General features: G+C 45.2%; 1 protein-coding gene across 3 annotated transcripts in view; it reads left to right on the top strand.

Moving 5' to 3' along the window:
• The window catches only part of IFTAP (intraflagellar transport associated protein), a 37,018-nt gene extending 12,938 nt beyond the window's left edge, over window positions 1–24,080 (top strand). For 2 of the 3 annotated variants that reach the window (XM_072119034.1, XM_072119033.1), the window contains 5 exons: window positions 9,850–9,974; window positions 11,071–11,136; window positions 11,997–12,060; window positions 21,018–21,136; window positions 23,932–24,080. In XM_072119034.1, the coding sequence (XP_071975135.1) occupies window positions 9,850–9,974; window positions 11,071–11,136; window positions 11,997–12,060; window positions 21,018–21,136; window positions 23,932–24,069 (512 nt within the window). In that variant the 3' untranslated portion in view covers window positions 24,070–24,080. The remainder of the gene's footprint in view (window positions 1–9,849; window positions 9,975–11,070; window positions 11,137–11,996; window positions 12,061–21,017; window positions 21,137–23,931) is intronic. The other variant, XM_072119036.1, reaches the window with a different exon arrangement.
• The last annotated feature ends 475 nt before the right edge of the window (window positions 24,081–24,555 follow it).

Here is a 24,555-nt window from a genome sequence, read left to right as displayed (position 1 = left end):
TTAGTTTACAGCCCACTTGGCAACATCTGCTCCTTCTATCTTAATGTTGTTATTGTTTTTGTTAACCGGGCATAAAATTACTGGAAAACCTGCGGTGCCCAAAATATAGCTAAAAAAAAATATATAAAATAAAACAGCGGCTGGATAATGAATTTACAAAGGAATAAAAAAAAAAATATCCCGATGTCAACAAAAATTTTGCGTTATAAAAAAACCCAAAAATTTTGGTCAGGGTGGAGTTATACAGGATAACAACAAGTTTTAAGTTGAAATATTATTACTCATGATAATAATTAATGTAAAATGTTAATGAAAAATGACAGTATATTTTTTAAATTATATGAATAATATTAAACATGTGGTGCCCGAAATATAGCAAAAAAAAAAATTAAATTAAAAAAACTGTGGCTGGATCATGAATTTACAAAGGAATAATAAAAGAAAAAATTTCCGATGTCAACAAAAATTTTGCGTTATAAAAAAAACGTAAAAAGGATAAAATAAATTTTGGTCAGGGTGGAGTTATACAGGACACCAGCAAGTTTTAAGTTGAAGTATTATGAATCATGATAATAATTAATGTAAAATGTGAATAGTTACAGTATATTTTTAAAATTATATGAATAATATTAAACATGTGGTGTCCCGAAATATAGCAAAAAAATAAAATTAAAAAAACTGTGGCTGGGTCATGAAGGAATAATAATAAAAAAAAAAAAATGCCGATGTCATCAAAAATTTTGCATTATAAAAAAAAAAAAAAAAAAATAAGTATATAATAAATTTTGATCAGGGTGGAGTTATACAGGATAACAACAAGTTTTAAGTTGAAATATTATGAATCATGATGATAATGAATGTAAAATGTTAATAGTTACAGTATATTTTTAAAATGATATGAATAATGTTAATATGATTCTAAAAATAATCACTATGGTTATAACAACAATGAGGATGATGAAATAATGTAAGAAAGTGCAAAAACGATTATATTTATTATGTGATGTGTATAATTTTTATTTTTTGTTCTATTACTATGAAAAATCAATAAGTTTTGTAAATTAAAATACTTAAATATGCATATATAGATAGGTATATTATGAAGGACTATAAGGCGCACCAGATTATAAGGCACACCATCGATAATGCCTGCTAAAACATCTAGGTTCACCTGATTATAAGGATGAATGACCAGCAGGTGGCAGACCTGTGCACAGTGCAAGGCAGCTGTTGTCTGTAAGTACGGTTCATATATAAGGCGCATCGGATTATAAGGAACACCTGATTATAAGGATGAATGACCAGCAGGTGGCAGACCTGTTCACAGTGCAAGGCAGCTGTTGTCTGTAAGTACGGTTCTTATATAAGGCGCACTTGACTATAAGGCGCACCTGATTATAAGGATGAATGACCAGCAGGTGGCAGACCTGTGCACAGTACAAGGCAGCTGTTGTCTGTAAGTACGGATCATGAATAAGGCGCACTGGACTATAAGGCGCACCTGATTATAAGGATGAATGACCAACAGGTGACAGACCTGTGCACAGTACAAGGCAGCTGTTGTCTGTAAGTACGGTTCATATATAAGGCGCACTGGACTATAAGGCACACCTGATTATAAGGATGAATGACCAGCAGGTGGCAGACCTGTGCACAGTTCAAGGCAGCTGTTGTCTGTAAGTACAGTTCATACATAAGGCGCACTGGACTATAAGGCGCACCTTTGATTTCTGAGAAAATCAAAGGATTTTTTTGTGCACCTTATAGTCCGAAAAATACGGTACTTGTATACAGACAGTCCCCGACTTGAGAACACCCAACTTCCAGACGACTTTAAGTTAAAGACAGACCTCTTTGCCCCCTGTGACATCCCTGGACGCAGGTTATTTAGTTACTTTAGTCCCAGGCTACAATGATCAGCTATAAGGTGTCTCCAATGAAGTTTTATTGTTAATCCTTGTTCCCATGTCAACCCAAAATTTTGAAACTCAAGATATAATGGGGCAGATTTAGTTACCCGGTCCGTTCGCGATCCAGCGGTGCGTTCTCTGCGGTGGATTCGGGTCCGGCCGGGATTCACTAAGGTAGTTCCCCGGAGGCGCGCTGGAATGCCCTGAAATTCACCGGCCTATACCTAGTGAAGGTAAGTGTAATTTTCGCTACACATTTTTTGTTTTAAATGCGGCGGTTTTTCCGAATCCGTCGGGTCTTTGTTCGGCCACGCCCCCCGATCTCCGTCGCGTGCATGCCTGCGCCGATGCGCCAAAATCCGATCACGTGCGCCAAAATCCCGGGGCAATTCAGGGGAAATCGGCGCAAATCGGAAATATTCGGGTAACACGTCGGGAAAACGCAAATCGGGCCCTTAGTAAATGACCCCCAATTTGTCTTGAGTTAAATATACACTAAATATGCCAAATGTGACTTGCATACAAAATTAGCTTATAAACAAACCTACAGAACTGATCGTCTATGTAACACGGGGGCTGTCTGGTTACCCGTGATCATTATTCCTCTGTGAATGCAATATTTTTTATTTCATTTTATATTGTCTTCAAAAACATGCATTAAATATGTAAAATTTTAAGTAGACACAGTGGGGCACATTTACTAAGGGTCCGAATCGCCTTTTTCCACCGGGTTTCCAGAATTTTTCCGATTTGAGACGAATTGCCCCCGGATTTTGACACACGGAATCGGAATGTGGCACATCGGCGGCGGCTTTCACGTGACAGAAATCGGGGGCGTGGCCACCGGAAAACCAGACGGATTCGGAAGAATTTTTTTTTATTCTGTGGTTGACAAAAAACATAGAAACCAAAAAAATATGGAATCTTGTAAAATGTTATAATTAACTTTAAAAAATATAATATTAATAAAAATAATGATCAATAAAATCTAATAAAAAAAAAAAAATACATGAAATAAATCATGGGTCCGTTAAGCATGTATGGAGAGAGCCCACGGGCTGAGGCCTCTTCATACACCCACAGGTAGCACCCGCGATCACTGCTGGAAAAGCCTCTGGATCCCAGCGCCGTGTGGGTTGTTACATTTTTTCCCCTCCCCCTCTGCTCTCTCAGAACTTCCCCCACCCTCGGCCCGATGGAATCTTACACAGTGGGAGGGCGGAGTGGAACAGTCTGTGAAGCTACAGTACGGAGGGGCTCTGGTTACACCTCCAGAGCCCTTCAGACTCATTATCATAATTATAAAAGATGATTTTAGAAGGAAAGAGACCATGGATAAGAAATATAAGGAGATTACCACAGTCCCGGTGCCTGGATCTACGTGTAAGTGTCCTTGGTTTATCATGTTTGGATTTCCTTTACGGTACTTTTCTAAAAAGCTAAACAAAAACCCCACTTGAGTATTTCCAATAGTTGCTCCATAAGGACTGACTTACCTCCTGTTAAGAAAAATTATGCCAAAGCGGCAGGAGACACATGATGTCTGATGTGATAATAGTATCAGGGTGACGTTCTATAAATGATGCAATATCTTCTCATTATAAATCCATGAATCCGGTTCCACAGCTTAGAGGTGATGAATAATCCCTTTCGTCTGCCACCAGTAACAGGTACAGATAAAACAGAGGCCAGTGACCGGGTTATACTTGAAATGAGAAATGAAGAGGAACTTTTATAAGAGAAGCTTAAAGTTGAGAATACAGAGGGTACAGAAAGTATTCAGACCCCTTTCCTTTTTTTGTTTCATTGCAACCAATTGCTAAGATCTTTTATCTTTGCTCATTAATGTGAACGCTGCCCCCATCCTGACAGAAAAAAAAACAGAAATGTAGATTTTTTTGCTAATTTATTAAACAAGAAAAACTGAAATATCACATGGTGATAAGTGCTGTCCATTTCCTTCTGATCCTCCTTGAGATGGTTCTACTCCTTCAATGGAGTCCAGCTGTGTTTAATTAAACTGATTGGACATAACTAGGAAAGGAGCCCACCTGTCTATATAAGACCTCACAGTTCACAGTGCATGTCAGGGCACATGAGAATCATGAGGTCTAAGGAACTGCCCAAGGAGTTCAGAGAAAGAATTGTGGCAAGGCACAGATCTGTCCAAGGTTACATAATAATTTCTACAGCACTCAATGTTTTTAAGACAGGACCACTGGGTGGGGGGGGACAGGACCACTGGGTGTAATGGAAGGAGAGAAGAATGCAGCCAAGTACAGAGATATCCTGCATGAGAGGCTCTTCTAGATGCTCTGGACCTCAGACTGGGCCAAACCTTCCAACAAGACAATGACCTTAAGCACACAGCTAAATATCACAGCAGAGGCTTCAGAACATCTCTGTGACCATTCCTGACCGACCCAGCCAGAACCCGGACCTGAACCCAATGGAGCATCTCTGGAGAGACTGGAAAATGGCTTCCACCAACTTTCACCATCCAACGTAAGGGAATTGGTGAGGATCTGCAAGGAGGAGGCAGAGGATTCCCAAATCCAAGGGTGAGGAACTTGTAGCATCTTCCCAAGAAGACTCCTGGCTGCACCAGCTCTAAAGCTTCTACTCATCACTGAGCAAAGAGGCCGAATACTTATCACCGGGGGCCGAATACCCATCACCGGGGCCGAATACCCATCACCGGGGGCCGGATACCCATCACCGGGGGCCGGATACCCATCACCGGGGGCCGGATACCCATCACCGGGGGCCGAATACCCATCACCGGGGGCCGAATACCCATCACCAGGAGAGATTTGAGGTTTTCTTGTTTAATATGTAAACAAAAATATCAGTTTTTTTTTCCAAGTTGGGAGCAGAGCGCACATTACTGGGGAGGGGCACAGGGTACATTACTGGGGAGGGGCAGAGGGCACATTACTGGGGAGGGGCACAGGGTACATTACTGGGGAGGGGCACAGGGTACATTACTGGGGAGGGGCACATGGTACATTACTGGGGAGAGGCACAGGGTACATTACTGGGGAGGGGCACAGGGTACATTACTGGGGAGGGGCACAGGGTACATTACTGGGGAGGGGCACAGGGCACATCACTGGGGAGGGGCACAGGGCACATTACTGGGGAGGGGCAGAGTGCCCATTGCTCACCCTGCACCCAAATCTTAATCTATATCACTAGCCTCTGTACACATTCCCTACCATAAATCGATTACAAGCGGAGGAAGAGTAACATGTAACTACAGGAACAGAGAGCATATGGAGTATTTATGTATTTAGATGCTTTATACATCTATGAAATTTGTAATCACAAGTTTTTAATTTTTTCATGCATCAGAACAATGAGTTTGAGATCCTGTTTATGGAAGACCAAACCATTTAGCAGTCTCTTGGGATGAGCCTACAGTAGTGAGCCCATTGGTGCTTCAAGCCCAACCTCCTTTTTGCCATTCAAAAGAAGTAAATGTCTATTAAGTTTAGGATGCTAGTCCACATAAGATGACAGTAGGTTTTAAAAGGCCTGTTTAGGACAAGTATTGTTTGAAAATTGATCGTCATTTCAAGAATTTGGGAATGATTTTAACATACACTGGCCACTTTTCTTCCATTAGACATGTCCCTGCATGTATATGCACCTGTGTCTTTGCCTCCTTTTAGAGCTTCAGCCTTTCCCTGTTCTCCCCATGCTGCCCTCTGCATATATACACAGCTTCCTCTCTCTCACTGCTGCAGTCCGTCATCATGGGGTCACCCACTGTGTCTCTCTTTTCACTGTCTATTCTCATTGACTGAGACAGGAAGAGTGGGGAACGGGATGACCATCCTGCTGCAACTCCTCCTATTCATCAGAGCTCAGACATGCAAAGAAGAAATCACAGAGAGTCTGCACACAGCACAAAGGTTAGCAGTAGTAGGGATGCTGAATCACGTGATGAGCACTTAGGGATTATTTTTAAGACCGTAAAGGCACAAGGGCAATTTATGTAAAAGAGTGGCCAACCCCTTAATACTGAAAGGTAGGAGTAGAAGGCACCAGAAGAAACTCTAGTGGACCTAGGCTCTGACACTGTAAAGGACCCCTTATTATAACACGCTCTCAAAGGTCCAGCAGAAGGCAACCACATTTGAAGATGACTTGGAAGCCATTTGGGGTCTGTATCTTGTCAGATGATTCACAGATCTTATCCTATCGATATTATGTGTATGATGATTACGATAAAAAGCTTTTGCATTTGTGATGGTATTTTACGACCTTTAGAAATTTACCTTTTAAAGTATTCCGTCCCTCTAAAAATATTTCAGTGTCGTATTAAGACAATTTGTGCTGTGAATTACAGAAAGTTTTGTTGTTTCTATTGAACATTTTCTTCGAGTGTTATCCAAGGTGCCAAATCGACAAGAGTTTCATTACACTTTCACTGCATATTGTAAATGGATGTTTTCACTCTCGACTAGTTTCACATCTGAGTTGGAGGTCCGCAAGAGCCTTGGGTGCAGGTTCCATCAACATGAAGGCTCCCATTATAGTCAGATGCTGTTGGGGTCCATCTGACAATGGATCTACCACCGCCGTTACCGAATTTGTCTTTCTATATGAAGATATGAACCCAATCTTGGTCGTCAGCTATGAGAGAGTTAAAAAATACAAATCACCTGTCCCCTCGGCTAGCAAACACATTCCACTCTCGGCTAGTTTCACATCTGAGTTGGAGATCCCGTAAGAGCCTTGGGTTCAGGTTCCATCAACATGAAAGCTCCCATTATAGTCAGATGCTGTTGGGGTCCATCCGACAATGGATCTACCACCGCCGTTACCGAATTTGTCTTTCTATATGAAGACATGAACCCAATCTTGGTCGTCAACTATGAGAGAGTTAAAAAATACAAATCACCTGTCCCCTCGGCTAGCAAACACATTCCACTCTCGGCTAGTTTCACATCTGAGTTGGAGATCCCGTAAGAGCCTTGGGTTCAGGTTCCATCAACATGAAAGCTCCCATTATAGTCAGATGCTGTTGGGGTCCATCCGACAATGGATCTACCACCGCCGTTACTGAATTTGTCTTTCTATATGAAGGCATGAACCCAATCTTGGTCGTCAACTATGACAGAGTTAAAAAATACAAATCACCTGTCCCCTCGGCTGGCAAACACATTCCACTCTCGGCTAGTTTCACATCTGAGTTGGAGATCCTGTAAGAGCCTTGGGTGCAGGTTCCATCAACATGAAAGCTCCCATTATAGTCAGATGCTGTTGGGGTCCATCTGACAATGTATCTACCACCGCCGTTACTGAATTTGTCTTTCTATATGAAGGCATGAACCCAATCTTGGTCGTCAACTACGACAGAGTTAAAAATAAAAATCACCTGTCCCCTCGGCCGGCAAACACATTCCACCTTTAGAAGCCTCTCGAAGATTCTCTATGCTGTCTAATTCACAGCAGGTATAGCAAATGAAATTTTTCTTCTAACTTTATTCTACTGAACAGAAGAGGGGATTTTTTTCCCTACAAGGGCCCCATGTTGGGTTATATAAATATTTTATGAAAAATAAAGGAGAAGATTTCTTTTCAGTGTCAAATAAAACTTCCGATTTGTAAGATCCTTAACAGATCTTTTGTTTCACGGATAAGCTCAGAAGGAGCCTCTCTCTTGGGTTCCACATTCTTTCCCCTTTCCGTAAAGCCCCATAGAGAGATTACCGAAAAAAGGCATTCAGTCCGCCTTTGTGCACTGGTAGCGAGATTAGGCTCCACATGAAAGGTAGGTGAGAAGGGCACCCAGCAAAATAAAAGTGTCAAATAACATGAAGCGCTCTCTTACATGCCCGGCCGCTGATTAGTAATTGATGTTGGCTTGAGTCTCGAGGATCTAGGCAATAAGCTCGGAATTGTCTTCTCTTCTGGGGACCGTATACACCTCATTTGAATGAAAGATTCTCTTTATAGTTTGACGTGAAGAGCTCAATTTGAAGACCACAGGATTTTTTTTCCCTCCAATCTTCAGAGGAATATTATTTTCATACCTGATACATATCCGGCTGTGAAGGGCCATCTCGGAACAGATGTCTCTTTGTCTTGACGGAAGGAGCTTAAGCAAGGATGAAACTTTTATGAGGGGCTTAGCAGAAGGTAACAAGCAGCGGGGGTAGAGAAAGAGAGTAGGGGGCGAGAAGCACATGAATCTCACTTGAGCATAAAACATTGATTTTTTTTTTTAATTTTTTTTTTTTTTATCCTGCCTTCATGCCCCCTAGTGTTTAATTCCAAAGGACGTTTGATCAAACTCTTCACGGCACATGTAGCGAAAAGGTAAAAATATGCCTCAATTCAGATGGCCGCCACATGAAATCACTGGAGGCCTGGTGATCAGCAAGTGTCATATTATTTCTCGAAATGAGCATCTGGCCTACGCTGAGCCGGTTGGCGGGATATTGTTTTTCGATGGAATTATGGGAAAGACCTGTTTTGAACATTCGTAAAAATAATTTAGTGACTCGTATGTCTTACTAACCTGCTTGGAAAGTTTGAAAGAACAGACGTTCATCAAGTTTAACCAAAAGTCGTAAAAACCTACAAGGTACTTCCCGAGAACAAGTTTTGGGTCAATGACTAATATCCTTCTCATAAAATCATACAATGTTTCATGTGTGGTCAGAATAAGGATTTTTATAGATGCAAAGGGGCCTCCCTATTGAGGCATCCCATGATTTTCTTTTGGCCTTGGTAGAAGTTGGTTGGCATTGGTTTTCTAAAGTTCTTGTTGGTTTTACCAACTGGAAAAATAATCTTGTAAAATTCATAAAAATAATAAAAGAAAATGAGTTCTTATAACCTGAATGAAGGACAGAATTCCACGAGGTTCAACCATGTTGAAAAGTAAAAATTTCCCATTCAGTTTGTTGATGATGGTCCCTTATCAGGGCCTAACTCCATGTGTGGTCTGACTGGTGAGGTGTAGAGATACAAAGTTAAGTTTGAATCTAGAACTTTTACGCTTATTTTGAGGCTTCACACGGTTTTATGTGCCTTAGCTGGAGATACATTTTCACTGATGTCCACATTGTATTTTTTTACTGTTTCTTTATTATTATATGGGTTTGCCCATGAAAGAAAATTCTCAAATTTTAATTCCCTGGTGATGTTTACACAGTAAAGATTATTTTTAACCCACTTTACTTTACAATGTTACTCGGTTTTATTGCTGTTATTAGCTCATATCACTCACTGATGGTCAGTGTAAGATTCCAGAGTGTGAGCGGGGACTCTATAAGCAGACACTTCATGATCCCTCTAGTGCTGTAAGATGCTGTGTGCTGACAATGTGCATAGATTATCAGGGTACATGGATTATCTACACTTACATTTAGCTTCTGACCATTCACTATAACTGAAAAGAGACTGAAAACACAGAAAAGAGAGATGAGGCAGAGATTATGAGATTCATGAGATGCATATAAAACACAATGACCGTCTCACCTGTGCTACATCTCATCTATAACACACACAGAGTGGGTAAAGACTTTATTGGTCTGTAGCTAGTAGAGTTTGTGCCTGCAGGAAGTGCCTGTGTCTGAGCTGGTCTTATAATGCAGGGGGGAGGGGCAGGAGGAAGAAAATACTGAAGTGTGCAGACAGAAGAAGCTATTCGTGAGAAGAATCTGACTATAGTCAGAAAATTTATGTTTGTATCCAGGTACAACCAAATTTGTAGAGACAGGTTGGAATTATATCTATGTAAAATGTATTATTTTGTTATCCTGAGTATATTTAAGAATCTTGTCTTAATGGAAATACCCCTTTAAGTATATAACTTTAGAATGCATTTGCTTGTATATAATCTCACATTTATGTGCATTCAACTTCGTCCTTCATTGGCTTCTGTGAATATTCTGCAGCTGATCACCGTATTTGCCTTCAGGATTAGGAGCCCATCAGCAGGAGTGTGAGGACATGTTTGATGGCTCACAAGTACAGAAGTCACAGATCACACAAGGGACACAAGATACAACAGATGTTGGCATCAATCAAGATGAACCCAAGCAGGTACTAGGCTTGTCTGTTATCAAACTTACACCCCTCAGCGAGAAGGAGCAGTCACCCCAGTTTGGTACTACTGATGGTCTTACTATAGATTTATATTAGTGACTTCCCAGTAGGATGGGCTATCAAAACTTAGTAGTGTTTAGCACCATCAATGGAGACCTTAAAGGGATTGTTCAGTGTCAACATGTTAGCTCTTATCCAAAGGACAATGGGTAACTTGCTGGTGGGTGAAGATCTCGGTCATCCCCAACAGATCACGAAAAAAGTGGTCCGTAATTTCCAAGGTAGTTTTACCCCTGATTAATAGAGTAGACATTTGCACATGCACCCAGCTGCCCTACTGATCTCTAAGGAGCTGACGTCCGTTCCGTAGACGGTGAATGGAGCGGCAGCACACTTGTAAGACCGGCTGTTTCGTTCTTATGGGTTGCAGGGGAGGTCTCATTCTTGTTATCTAAGGGGGTCCTATCACTAAGCCCTGCACCGATCAGCAAGATTCGGATAGGGCAGTGTTGGCGAACCTATGGCACGGGTGCCAGAGGTGGCACTCAGGGCCCTCTTTGTGGGCACCCAGGCCACATTTCCCCAGCACTGAGTTCACCAGGCATGACTTAAAGAATTCACCTGCAGGCACAGGCAATGTAGCTGCCTCTCTCAAAGTGTTATTTCAAAGCAACACATGCTCGGCTTCTTCGGCCTGTAGAAAGAGTGAGAAGGTACGGGCAGGTGCAGTTTATTGATGATGGTCTTCTTCTATTGAATTTGTGGTAGAACAGAGAGTTGCTGCTTAAATTGCTGTGTTGGCACTTTGCAATAAATATGTGGGTTTTTGTTGTCATTTGGGCACTCGGTCTTGAAAAGGTTTGCCATCACTGGGATAGGGGCTAACTTGTCGCTGGACAACCCCTTTAATATTAACTGCCCCACTAGGTTGTCTAGATGGCATAACCAAGGATAAACTCTTGCAACTCAGATCTTGCGATCAGACGTATTTTTTCAGTCCTTTGTTGGCACTCCAGTTTGGGTTGGTGTTTGGTGGTCCGTTGACCTCTGGAACCAGTTAGTTATTTTTTTGTAAATTTTTTATTTCTTGCAGTTGACACTTGATGAAGGGATTACAGTGGGCAATTGTCACAGCCTTACATATTCAGGCCGAGTACAGGTGAGTATTCCGGGGTATCTACAGTGTATATACCTTTCTGTGCAGGACTCCAATATCAGAGGATACAACTTTATTACGCTCTCGGACCCATGTAGCATGTAATCATATTATTTTTGAAAGCTGCTCATCCGACCCCACTTATCTTGGGAGGGTATGTCAAACCAAGAGCTGGACTACCGAAGATAAGTCCATTAAGGAAGCCCCGCTCATTGTAATTACAAGCTGTCAGACTGGGCAAACCCACTATCTGGAACTCTCTAACAGATCCTGCGAAGGGTTAAAGATGATTTTGCTTTCGCCTGGAAGCTTAAGGTAGATGTTTACGAGGAGAAGTCTTTACAATCCGAAGTCAAAACAGGATATCAAATAAGGTACAGAATCAGAAAAGAAGACAACTTGGTGGATGAGCCACAAGAAAATCTCTGGCAAGGAAGTATAGCACCACAGAAGGGTTCTAGGAGGCTCATGACTCAAGACTTTACCTTTTGAATACCTCACAGACCATCTCAGAGGAAAAAGGAATGTGACACATGGGTTGATCTATCCCTAGATACAAATACATGTATCGGTTCTAAGGATTAGAGTGTTGAGGGGAACCACCCATTTGATACATCCTTCGAAACCTCAAGAACTTTGGTTGCCCATAGATAGTGCAGTTCTATCTTTTTCTTTTCCCCTTTAAGAAACTTCCTGTTATTTCTCTCTTTGCTCCCATTTTGTGAATTGTGAGTTGTATTCGTAGAGATTATATTGTTGTGAGTTCGCGTTTAGCGTTGACCGCTCTCAGCTTCGTGGCCATTGACCGCAGAGAATACATATTTTTGTGTCGTGATCTTGTTTTGTTCCTCTTTTTTTTCCAGGTGGACAATTACTTCAATTCTTCAGATATCGATTCAGACAATGACGAGACAAGTCCAAGTGTTTGTATGTTCTAATTCTTCCCTCTTACCGTCTTTATAATGGAGGTGGTCAATAGCGGACAAAGACTTTTATTGTCCGCTGATGCTTCGTGTAAACTTTTGTTGTAGACGTGAGGCGTGAGCTGAGATTTTCTTTGCCACCGGTATATCAATCTTTTTTATTAGATAGGGTCAGGTTATTTTCAGGAGACACCAATATATCGCATTGCCAGTATGAACAGGGACCAGCCTGAAACTAAGATGAAACCTTTGAGCAAGTGTTCTCTTTCTCTGAGCTGACAGATACTCTAGATACTACACACAGGAGAGCTGATTGATCCTCCAAATACTACATCACACATAAGAGCTGATGGATCCTCCAGATACTACACTACACAGGAGAGCTGATTGATCCTCCAAATACTACATCACACATAAGAGCTGATGGATCCTCCAGATACTACACTACACAGGAGAGCTGATTGATCATCCAAATACTACATCACACATAAGAGCTGATGGATCCTCCAGATACTACACCACACAGGAGAGCTGACATATCCTCCATGTGATGTGATGTAGTATTTGGAGGATCAATCAGCTCTCCTTTGTGTAGTATCTAGAGGATACTGCACCACACAGTAGAGCTGACGGATCCTCCAGATACTACACCACACAGGAGAGCTGACAGATACTCTAGATACTATACCTCATAGGAGAGTTGACGGATCCTCTAGATACTACACCACACAGGAGAGCTGACAGATCCTCCAGATACTACACCACACAGGAGAGCTGACGTATCCACTTGATACTACACCACACAGGAGAGCTGACGGATCCTCTTGATACTACACCACACAGGAGAGCTGACGGATCCTCTAGATACTACACCACACAGGAGAGCTGATCCTCTTGATACTACACCACACAGGAGAGCTGACGGATCCTCTACATACTACACCACACAGGAGAGCTGACGGATCCTCCTCTTGATACTACACCACACAGGAGAGCTGACGGATCCTCTACATACTACACCACACAGGAGAGCTGACGGATCCTCCGGATACTACATCACACAGGAGAGCTCACGGCTCCTCCAGATACTTCACCACACAGGAGAGCTGACACATCCTCCAGATACTACATCACACAGGAGAGCTGACACATCCTCCAGATACTACATCACACAGGAGAGCTGACGGATCCTCTTGATACTACACCACACAGGAGAGCTGACGGATCCTCTAGATACTACACCACACAGGAGAGCTGATGGATCCTCCAGATACTACACCACACAGGAGAGCTGACGGATCCTCTAGATACTACACCACACAGGAGAGCTGACGGATCCTCTAGATACTACACCACACAGGAGAGCTGACGGATCCTCCAGATACTACACCACACAGGAGAGCTGACGGATCTTCTAGATACTACACCACACAGGAGAGCTGACGGATCCTCCAGATACTACACCACACAGGAGAGCTGACGGCTCCTCCAGATACTTCACCACACAGGAGAGCTGACAGATCCTCCAGATACTACACCACACAGGAGAGCTGACGGATCCTCTAGATACTACACCACACAGGAGAGCTGACGGATCCTCTAGATACTACACCACACAGGAGAGCTGACGGATCCTCCAGATACTACACCACACAGGAGAGCTGACGGATCTTCTAGATACTACACCACACAGGAGAGCTGACGGATCCTCCAGATACTACACCACACAGGAGAGCTGACGGATCCTCCAGATACTACACCACACAGGAGAGCTGACGGATCCTCCAGATACTACACCACACAGGAGAGCTGACGGATCCTCCAGATACTACACCACACAGGAGAGCTGACGGATCCTCCAGATACTACATCACACAGGTGAGCTGACAGATCCTCCAGATACTGCATCACACAGGAGAGCTGATTGATCCTCCAGATACTACACCACACAGGAGAGCTGACACATCCTCTCTATACTGCACCACACAGAAGAGCTGATGGATCCTCTAGGTATTACACCCACAGGAGAGCTGACGGATCCTCCGGATACTACATCACACAGGAGAGCTGACAGATCCTCCAGATACTACATCACACAGGAGAGCTGACGGATCTTCTAGATACTACACCACACAGGAGAGCTGACGGATCCTCTATATACTACACCACACAGGAGACACATCCTCTATATACTACACCACACAGGAGAGCTGCACATCCTCTATATACTGCACCACGCAGGAGAGCTGACAGATCCTCCATGCTACTGCCCACCCCTGAGACTAGAGCTAGTCAGAGGTTTCTTAGCTCCGTTCTATATTTACTTGATCTTAAAAGTGTCCTTTGAACTAGGGGAACTTGTAAAATAATTTGCAGGCTGTGTCTAGCATCAGACGTCAATACTTACTCAATTATCTCTGTCTCATTGCCGCCATTGGCAGCCTGCAAAGCACTCCTGTTGCTCATTAATCACCTCCATCGAGAATGTAATTAGCAGCTTAATTAGGATCATCATGGGCCTATGCCGCTCAAGTGCCAACAGGCAACTTCACGGGGTAGAGACGGATTATGTCGACCCCCCCCCAACTCCTGCCCTGCCTACCTCACAGCAGACGCCACCATTAAGACGTATAGGAAAACGGAAAAATATTCAGGTCAGTATAGACGAGAGAGCTCCGCGTGAGCTGGGATCAAATATTCACCGTGTCTGAGGGCGCTCGCGGCGGAGAGAGATAGGGGGCGCCTTGTGGATCCGCAGTTATTTGGTTTATAGTAATTAGACTGCATAATGAATGAACGCCAATTAATTTACTTTGGTATTTGCAAAAATGCTGAATTGGCAGGAATGCGCTTGTATCCTGGCTGCCGGCCCTGGTTATCCCGCCCCTGGCAGGTATTGTGACAGTCCTAAGGAGCGGGAGCCCCGCAATCCTTGGGGAAGGACAGAGAAATCAGTCCTTTATAGCATTTTCTATATAATCGGGGTGATTAAGCTGCTCGGCCTTTGCCTTTTTTGGTCGTCTTGGAAATCTCTGAAGATTTTCATGTTCTCTCCTTTTGTGTTGGGTACAGAATAACTTCGTCTTGTATTCCTCAGCCATGTAGGGTGCATGGAGTTACTGGAAATGGAGAAGATTATTCATGTATCGCCTTCTCCCCCTGATGTGTTGGACCTTCACCAATCAATTTTGCGTGACCCATGTGGAGCAGGAAAGCCTTTTTAGGTCCAGAAGAAGAGGACCATGTTGACGTCCTCTAGATTGGCATAGCCCTATGAAGTCCAGCAGCGTCCTTCAAGATCCTTTAGATTAGAGGAACACTCCTTCAAGGTCCTGCTCGGCAAAGGAACTCCCTCAAGGTTCTGTACAATAGAGGAACTGCCTTGAGATCCTGTAAAGAAGAGGAACACCCTTGAGGTCCTGTAGAATAGAGGAACACCCTTGTTTGTAGCTCCTTGAGGATGTCAAGGATGGTCCTCTTCTTCTGGACCTAAAAAGACTTTCCTGCTCCACATGGATCACACAACATATCAAGGGTCTGCACAGAAGAGAATCTCTCTTGAGTTGCTGTGCAGTAAATGAACCCCCTTGTGGTGCTGTACACTAGAGGAACAACCTTAAGGTCCTGTATAGTAGAGGGAATCCCTTGAGGTCCACTACGGTAGAGGAACAACCTTAACTATAGCTCCTTTGAGTTTTTTACACAAGAGATGCACCCCCTAAGGGTTCTACAGAATAGAGGAACCTGACGGTAGAGAATCTCCCTTGAGGACCTAGACAGTAGAGGTACGCCCTTGATGTCGTGTAGATTATAGGAGCACCCTTGACTGTAGCTCCTTGAGATTTTTGCACACCCTTTAAGTACTGCACAGTAGAGGAACACCCTTGAGGTCCCTCCGTTGAGGTCTTTTATGGTAGAGGAACAACTTTAAGGTCCTGCACTGTAGAGGAACCTCTACAACTTTGAGGTCCTGTATAGTAGAGAAATGCCCTTGAGCTCCTGTATAGTAGAGAAATGCCCTTGAGGTCCTGTATAGTAGAAGAATGCCCTTGAGCTCCTGTATAGTAGAGAAATGCCCCTGAGGTCCTGTATAGTAGAGAAATGCCCTTGAGCTCCTGTATAGTAGAGAAATACCCTTGAGGTCCTGTATAGAAGAGCAACACCCTTGAGCTCCTGTATAGTAGAGAAATGCCCCTGAGGTCCTGTATAGTAGAGAAATGCCCCTGAGGTCCTGTATAGTAGAGAAATGCCCCTGAGGTCCTGTATAGTAGAGAAATGCCCTTGAGGTCCTGTATAGTAGAGAAATGCCCTTGAGGTCCTGTATAGTAGAGAAATGCCCTTGAGGTCCTGTATAGTAGAGAAATGCCCTTGAGGCCCTGTATAGTAGAGAAATGCCCTTGAGCTCCTGTATAGTAGAGAAATGCCCCTGAGGTCCTGTATAGTAGAGAAATGCCCTTGAGGTCCTGTATAGTAGAGCAACACCCTTGAGCTCCTGTATAGTAGAGCAACACCCTTGAGCTCCTGTATAGTAGAGAAATGCCCCTGAGGTCCTGTATAGTAGAGAAATGCCCTTGAGGTCCTGTATAGTAGAGAAATGCCCTTGAGCTCCTGTATAGTAGAGAAATGCCCCTGAGGTCCTGTATAGTAGAGAAATGCCCCTGAGGTCCTGTATAGTAGAGAAATGCCCTTGAGCTCCTGTATAGTAGAGAAATGCCCTTGAGCTCCTGTATAGTAGAGAAATGCCCCTGAGGTCCTGTATAGTAGAGAAATGCCCTTGAGGTCCTGTATAGTAGAAGAATGCCCTTGAGCTCCTGTATAGTAGAGAAATGCCCCTGAGGTCCTGTATAGTAGAGAAATGCCCTTGAGCTCCTGTATAGTAGAGAAATGCCCCTGAGGTCCTGTATAGTAGAGAAATGCCCTTGAGCTCCTGTATAGTAGAGAAATGCCCCTGAGGTCCTGTATAGTAGAGAAATGCCCTTGTGGTCCTGTATAGTAGAGAAATGCCCTTGAGGCCCTGTATAGTAGAAGAATGCCCTTGAGCTCCTGTATAGTAGAGAAATGCCCCTGAGGTCCTGTATAGTAGAGAAATGCCCTTGAGCTCCTGTATAGTAGAGAAATACCCTTGAGGTCCTGTATAGAAGAGCAACACCCTTGAGCTCCTGTATAGTAGAGAAATGCCCCTGAGGTCCTGTATAGTAGAGAAATGCCCCTGAGGTCCTGTATAGTAGAGAAATGCCCTTGAGGTCCTGTATAGTAGAGAAATGCCCTTGAGGTCCTGTATAGTAGAGAAATGCCCTTGAGGTCCTGTATAGTAGAGAAATGCCCTTGAGGTCCTGTATAGTAGAGAAATGCCCCTGAGGTCCTGTATAGTAGAGAAATGCCCTTGAGCTCCTGTATAGTAGAGAAATGCCCCTGAGGTCCTGTATAGTAGAGAAATGCCCTTGAGCTCCTGTATAGTAGAGAAATGCCCCTGAGGTCCTGTATAGTAGAGCAACACCCTTGAGCTCCTGTATAGTAGAGCAACACCCTTGAGCTCCTGTATAGTAGAGAAATGCCCTTGAGGTCCTGTATAGTAGAGCAACACCCTTGAGCTCCTGTATAGTAGAGCAACACCCTTGAGGTCCTGTATAGTAGAGAAATGCCCCTGAGGTCCTGTATAGTAGAGAAATGCCCTTGAGCTCCTGTATAGTAGAGAAATGCCCCTGAGGTCCTGTATAGTAGAGAAATGCCCTTGAGGTCCTGTATAGTAGAGCAACACTCTTGAGCTCCTGTATAGTAGAGCAACACCCTTGAGCTCCTGTATAGTAGAGAAATGCCCCTGAGGTCCTGTATAGTAGAGAAATGCCCTTGAGGTCCTGTATAGTAGAGAAATGCCCTTGAGCTCCTGTATAGTAGAGAAATGCCCTTGAGCTCCTGTATAGTAGAGAAATGCCCTTGAGCTCCTGTATAGTAGAGAAATGCCCCTGAGGTCCTGTATAGTAGAGAAATGCCCTTGAGGTCCTGTATAGTAGAGAAATGCCCTTGAGCTCCTGTATAGTAGAGAAATGCCCCTGAGGTCCTGTATAGTAGAGACATGCCCTTGAGGTCCTGTATAGTAGAAGAATGCCCTTGAGCTCCTGTATAGTAGAGAAATGCCCCTGAGGTCCTGTATAGTAGAGAAATGCCCTTGAGCTCCTGTATAGTAGAAAAATGCCCCTGAGGTCCTGTATAGTAGAGAAATGCCCCTGAGGTCCTGTATAGTAGAGAAATGCCCTTGAGGTCCTGTATAGTAGAGAAATGCCCTTGAGGTCCTGTATAGTAGAGAAATGCCCCTGAGGTCCTGTATAGTAGAGAAATGCCCCTGAGGTCCTGTATAGTAGAAGAATGCCCTTGAACTCCTGTATAGTAGAGAAATGCTCCTGAGCTCCTGTATAGTAGAGAAATGCCCCTGAGGTCCTGTATAGTAGAGAAATGCCCCTGAGGTCCTGTATAGTAGAAGAATGCCCTTGAGCTCCTGTATAGTAGAGAAATGCCCTTGAGGTCCTGTATAGTAGAGAAATACCCTTGAGGTCCTGTATAGAAGAGCAACACCCTTGAGCTCCTGTATAGTAGAGAAATGCCCCTGAGGTCCTGTATAGTAGAGAAATGCCCCTGAGGTCCTGTATAGTAGAGAAATGCCCCTGAGGTCCTGTATAGTAGAGAAATTCCCTTGAGCTCCTGTATAGTAGAGAAATGCCCCTGAGGTCCTGTATAGTAGAGAAATGCCCTTGAGCTCCTGTATAGTAGAAAAATGCCCCTGAGGTCCTGTATAGTAGAGAAATGCCCCTGAGGTCCTGTATAGTAGAGAAATGCCCTTGAGGTCCTGTATAGTAGAGAAATGCCCTTGAGGTCCTGTATAGTAGAGAAATGCCCCTGAGGTCCTGTATAGTAGAGAAATGCCCCTGAGGTCCTGTATAGTAGAAGAATGCCCTTGAACTCCTGTATAGTAGAGAAATGCTCCTGAGCTCCTGTATAGTAGAGAAATGCCCCTGAGGTCCTGTATAGTAGAGAAATGCCCCTGAGGTCCTGTATAGTAGAAGAATGCCCTTGAGCTCCTGTATAGTAGAGAAATGCCCTTGAGGTCCTGTATAGTAGAGAAATACCCTTGAGGTCCTGTATAGAAGAGCAACACCCTTGAGCTCCTGTATAGTAGAGAAATGCCCCTGAGGTCCTGTATAGTAGAGAAATGCCCCTGAGGTCCTGTATAGTAGAGAAATGCCCCTGAGGTCCTGTATAGTAGAGAAATTCCCTTGAGCTCCTGTATAGTAGAGAAATGCCCCTGAGGTCCTGTATAGTAGAGCAACACCCTTGAGCTCCTGTATAGTAGAGCAACACCCTTGAGCTCCTGTATAGTAGAGAAATGCCCTTGAGGTCCTGTATAGTAGAGCAACACCCTTGAGCTCCTGTATAGTAGAGCAACACCCTTGAGCTCCTGTATAGTAGAGAAATGCCCCTGAGGTCCTGTATAGTAGAGAAATGCCCCTGAGGTCCTGTATAGTAGAGAAATGCCCTTGAGCTCCTGTATAGTAGAGAAATGCCCTTGAGCTCCTTTTTGCACAGTAGAGGTATCCCCTTAGGGAGTAGAGGAGCCTATTGAGGTCCTGTATAGTAGAGGAACGCCCTGGAGCTCCTGTATAGTAGAGGAACGCCCTGGAGCTCCTGTATAGTAGAGGAACGCCCTTGATGGTAGCTCCTTTGAGGTCTTTGCACAATAGAGGTATCCCCTTAGGGAGTAAAGGAGCCTATTAAGCTCCTGTACAGTAGAGAAACACCCTTGATGGTAGCACCTTATGGTCTTTCACAGTAGAGGTGCCCCCTTACGATACTACAGAGTATAGTAAATTGTGGAGCTAATGAATACGGAAGCCCCCTTAAAAGGAAACAGTCACCAAGGTTTTACCCCACTAAACTACTAGTCCCCTCTGGTAACATGAAATAAAAATCTCACTGGTTTACCAATAAAATATCTTCCCCAAAGTTGGGCAAATATGACTCTTCTCACCTCATTTTCACATGAGCTTAGTCACGTTTAGTGGTTGTTGGGATAGTGCCGCTTCATATGCCCAGGTTTCTGTGATACTTCCCCCCCGTACAAACTAAACTTGACTCATCTCATGTGCAAATTAGGTGAGAAGAGTCATATTTCCCTGATTTTGGTGGAGATAATTTTTTGTGAGACTTCACATAAAAGAGGGAATTTAGAATTTAGAGGGAATTTCATCCCCGACCTGAGTGGCTGGGAGTTTAGTTAGGTCCTTCAGTCTAGCGGAACCCCCTTGAGATCCATCACCACCTTCTTGTTTTCTAGTAATTTGTGAGTTTGATGTGACCAAGTTGACCAGGACTGGATTGATTTTCTCAGTAATTTTGCCCATTAAATCCGTTTGGACGATGCAAGGAGCCGGTGGCTCGGAGTCGTCCTCCTTGTCGCCCCGTCTGCCCCTCCTGATTTTTGCTGTCAGACTTTTCGCTGGTGAAGTAGCTGCTTGATTAAACATTACCCGGCAGAATGAAGCCTGCAGATTAGACGCTTTCATTTACTGTCACACCGGGGCTAAATTTAGAGCTGAGATGTTCTCTACCTGACACGTCCCCCAGTAAACACGGGCTGATTGCTCCGCTCTCGTGGCCGCCGCCGAGGAGAATTGCAAACATGTTTATGTTACTTAACTCCACTTTAAAAATAGTCCCCGGCGAAAGTCGTCCGCTTTTCTATTATCTGCAGCCACGTTATACATCGATGGAGGGTCCAATACATGTGTGGATATCAGGTGCAGGAGATTTAGAGGGTTTTGGACACATTTGGAAATCTAATAGCCTATCTGTGCACCTGGAGGCTCTGGATGAGCAGTGTTATAGGCCCATTACATTGAATTCATTGCAACCCCCCAGCAAATGTTAAATATTAATTTTTTAACCTGATCTTGTCTGTATCCCCTGCAGTGTTATTCCCTGGAGAGGCCAACCTGGACCCGGGGGCTGATGGGGGTATGAAGCTCATTGTAAGAAGTACGTGTCTACAGAGTCACACTTCTTCTGGGACGGAGAGTTCAGCAGAGGAGGTATAGTGATGCATCTGGCTATTGTGTATGTCCTGTCCTCTGCTAATACTCTGCCTCCTCTCATCCTCGGCGCTCTGCCTCCTCTCGTCCTCGGCGCTCTGCCTCCTCTCGTCCTCGGCGCTCTGCCTCCTCTCGTCTTCGGCGCTCTGCCTCCTCTCGTCCTCGGCGCTCTGCCTCCTCTCGTCCTCGGCGCTCTGCCTCCTCTCGTCCTCGGCGCTCTGCCTCCTCTCGTCTTCGGCGCTCTGCCTCCTCTCGTCCTCGGCACTCTGCCTCGTCCTCGGCGCTCTGCCCCTTCTCACCCCCGGCGCTCTGCCCCCTCTCGTCCTCGGCGCTCTGCCCCCTCTCGTCCTCGGCGCTCTGCCCCCTCTCGTCCTCGGCGCTCTGCCCCCTCTCGTCCTCGGCGCTCTGCCCCCTCTCGTCCTCGGCGCTCTGCCCCCTCTCGTCCTCGGCGCTCTGCCCCCTCTCGTCCTCGGCGCTCTGCCCCCTCTCGTCCTCGGCGCTCTGCCCCCTCTCGTCCTCGGCGCTCTGCCCCCTCTCGTCCTCGGCGCTCTGCCCCCTCTCGTCCTCGGCGCTCTGCCCCCTCTCGTCCTCGGCGCTCTGCCCCCTCTCGTCCTCGGCGCTCTGCCCCCTCTCGTCCTCGGCGCTCTGCCCCCTCTCGTCCTCGGCGCTCTGCCCCCTCTCGTCCTCGGCGCTCTGCCCCCTCTCGTCCTCCGCGCTCTGCCCCCTCTCGTCCTCCGCGCTCTGCCCCCTCTCGTCCTCCGCGCTCTGCCCCCTCTCGTCCTCCGCGCTCTGCCCCCTCTCGTCCTCCGCGCTCTGCCCCCTCTCGTCCTCCGCGCTCTGCCCTCTCTACTGTCTTCTCCTGTCAACTCCTCTGTGGTTTGCAATTTCTTATGTTTTGTGCCTTCCTCTCCGTTGTGTTCTGCACTCTTTGTCCTGTGTTTTTCTGTCCCTTTGAGTATTTCTCAGTTATCTTCTGCCTCCTGTCCGGGGAGTCTTGTCCCTGTGACTTCTTCCTCTGTGCCCATTGCTTTCCTCCCTGCAGATCTCTCCTCATGGGGTGTAAACTCCAGTAGTCTCCACTTTGTTATTTACAGTAGCTCGGATTCCCTAATCGCCTCACACACTCCATAATCTTCCTCTAAGCTCACGAGATGGAGAGCCTCAACAAGCAAAGCAGAGAGGTTCATAAATTTCAAGAGCGCATTTATTGCATTTCTGTCTGCATAATAATATCCCGGCAATGATACAAATGGATTTATGTGCCGTTTGTAAACAGGCGATTCTCATATTGAGTTCACTTGATTTGCAGAAGTTTAGTTTTCCTTCTGAATTGATTTTTATGGAACGGCAGGAAGTCTTTTACTTCCTAGACACAATCTGGACTGGATAAGAGTTACCATAAGGACACCGAACCCTATGAAACCAGTCAGAATACAACAATTTGAGGGTTGTGGAGCCACACTATGTCCTGACCGGTGAGCTACCTGGTTTTCACCCTTCAACCACTATACAGGAATGTGGCCTTCATCACTTAGAAATGTTCCCGATGTTGGGGACAGCTGACCCTAGAGGAGATGATATTTGGCTGGATGGAAAGAACCTGGTGTGAAACATCAGGTGTCAAGCAAAAGGATAACCATGTTCCAGACCAGGTCCGGTTCTAGGTAGGAGATTAGTTGGTCAAGGTAACAATAGTGAGGTCTGCAAACAAGCCAAAGAGAGGTACATGGAATACAGTCAGTGGGGCTCATCTACTAAGGGCTCCGCGGTTGCATTTCCGTCGGGTTTCCCGAATTTTTCCATTTTGCGCCGAATTCCGCCAGGATTTTGGCGCACACAATCGGATTTCAGCGCAATGGCACCGGCTTTCACACAACAGAAATTGGGGCGGCGTGGCCGTTGGACAACCCTATGGATTCGTAAAAACCGTGGAATTTAAAAAACGAAAAGTGTCGCAAGATCAGCGCTCACATGCACCGGGAAGAAGCAGGTGAACTCCGGCGGACCTCAGCACAGCAGCGACAACTGGTGGACATCGGGCAGAACCCGAATCCTCGTGGGAGAACGCGCCGCTGGATCGCGACTGGACCGGGTAAGTAAATGAGCCCCAGTATGCAGGAATAGGGCTAACTTGGTTGGATCTAGCATACTAGGAACATTATGCCCAGGCATTTGCGTCAGTCAGAGATGGGAGTGATGCAGCCACCCATAATAGTTCCACAACTGGAAGCTGAACCAAGATGAGCAGAATATTCATGGTCACAGACCAGTAAAGAAGATTTGATAGGTTGATGGTACCTACGATAAAACCGGAACATTTGGCCAGAGGACATTCAAGCTTTCCTCAAAGAAACCTCTGAGTCACTTCCTGTAAGAACAGAAGAGCAGCCGTCGTTGACCAAGGTCGTTGCAGCAGGTTTAGAGCACCAACACCAACAAAGTAGGCAGTGAGGCTCGAACGTTTTGTAGTTTTGAAGAATTCCTTGAAGGAATCTTTAACTTTGATACCTGAGAAAAATTTGGAATCCCATCCTTTTATGAGCATCAACCATCGGTGACCAACTTTGGACATAGTTCAAGGACCAAGGACAGAGTCTCTGCCAAAGTTTCAAGTAGACGTGCATTTGTGCTTTTAAAACTTCTCATACTTGCTAAAGGTCCCAGTGGACAAGACTACATCCATAAGGTGTCACTGTCCATTTTTCCCCATGCCGTAGGATTCTTGTGTTAGGATTCAAGCGTTTTTATATTTTTTAGGAATCCACGTTGACTTTGCTCTCATTTCTCCCTCCCAGCATCTTGGCGACGAGATCCAATCCTTCTCTCTCGACCGAAGCTTTGACTACGACAACGTAGCGCTGACCTCTAAGTTTTCAGAGGAGGAGATGAACTTCCTGAGACGACAGGTGGAGCAGACTGCCGGGAAGACCTGAAAGGGGGGGGGGGGGGGGGGAGAGACCTCGAGTCTCCGCTCTTCACCAAGTCCTTGTTTACAGATGACGGAAATAAAGTCGCACACGTTCCCAGCTTGTGTTTTGAAAGGAACGTGCTAAAAGAGATCAAATGCAATTAGCGAGCGGCAGATTGATGGCGAGATGCTCACCATATTGAGTTCATATAATGTAATTAGCACTCGGCGTATGCTCGGCTCGGGTGATGCTTAGCAGCCGCTGCTGATTCAGGTTGTCAGGTGTGTAGACAAGGCTCTGCTGGTGCCCGCCTCATGCTGCTTCTTTTTTTTACTTGTTGTCTAACTCGGTGAATTGTTTTGTTTTCATTGTGTCTACTCGGTGTGTAAGGGACAAAGCCGGCAGCAGCCCCCCCCCCCCAAATCCTGGAGGAGCCACATGCCAGTCTTCTGAGAACTGCAGTCAATTGAAGCCCTCATTGTAGCCCTCGCTGTAGCCCTCGTTGTAGCC

The sequence above is a fragment of the Engystomops pustulosus genome, chromosome 7 (genome assembly GCF_040894005.1).
Source record: "Engystomops pustulosus chromosome 7, aEngPut4.maternal, whole genome shotgun sequence".
NCBI lineage: Eukaryota > Metazoa > Chordata > Amphibia > Anura > Leptodactylidae > Engystomops > Engystomops pustulosus.
Note: the sequence above shows the minus strand (reverse complement) of the source record. Positions and strands in the feature narration are given on the sequence as shown.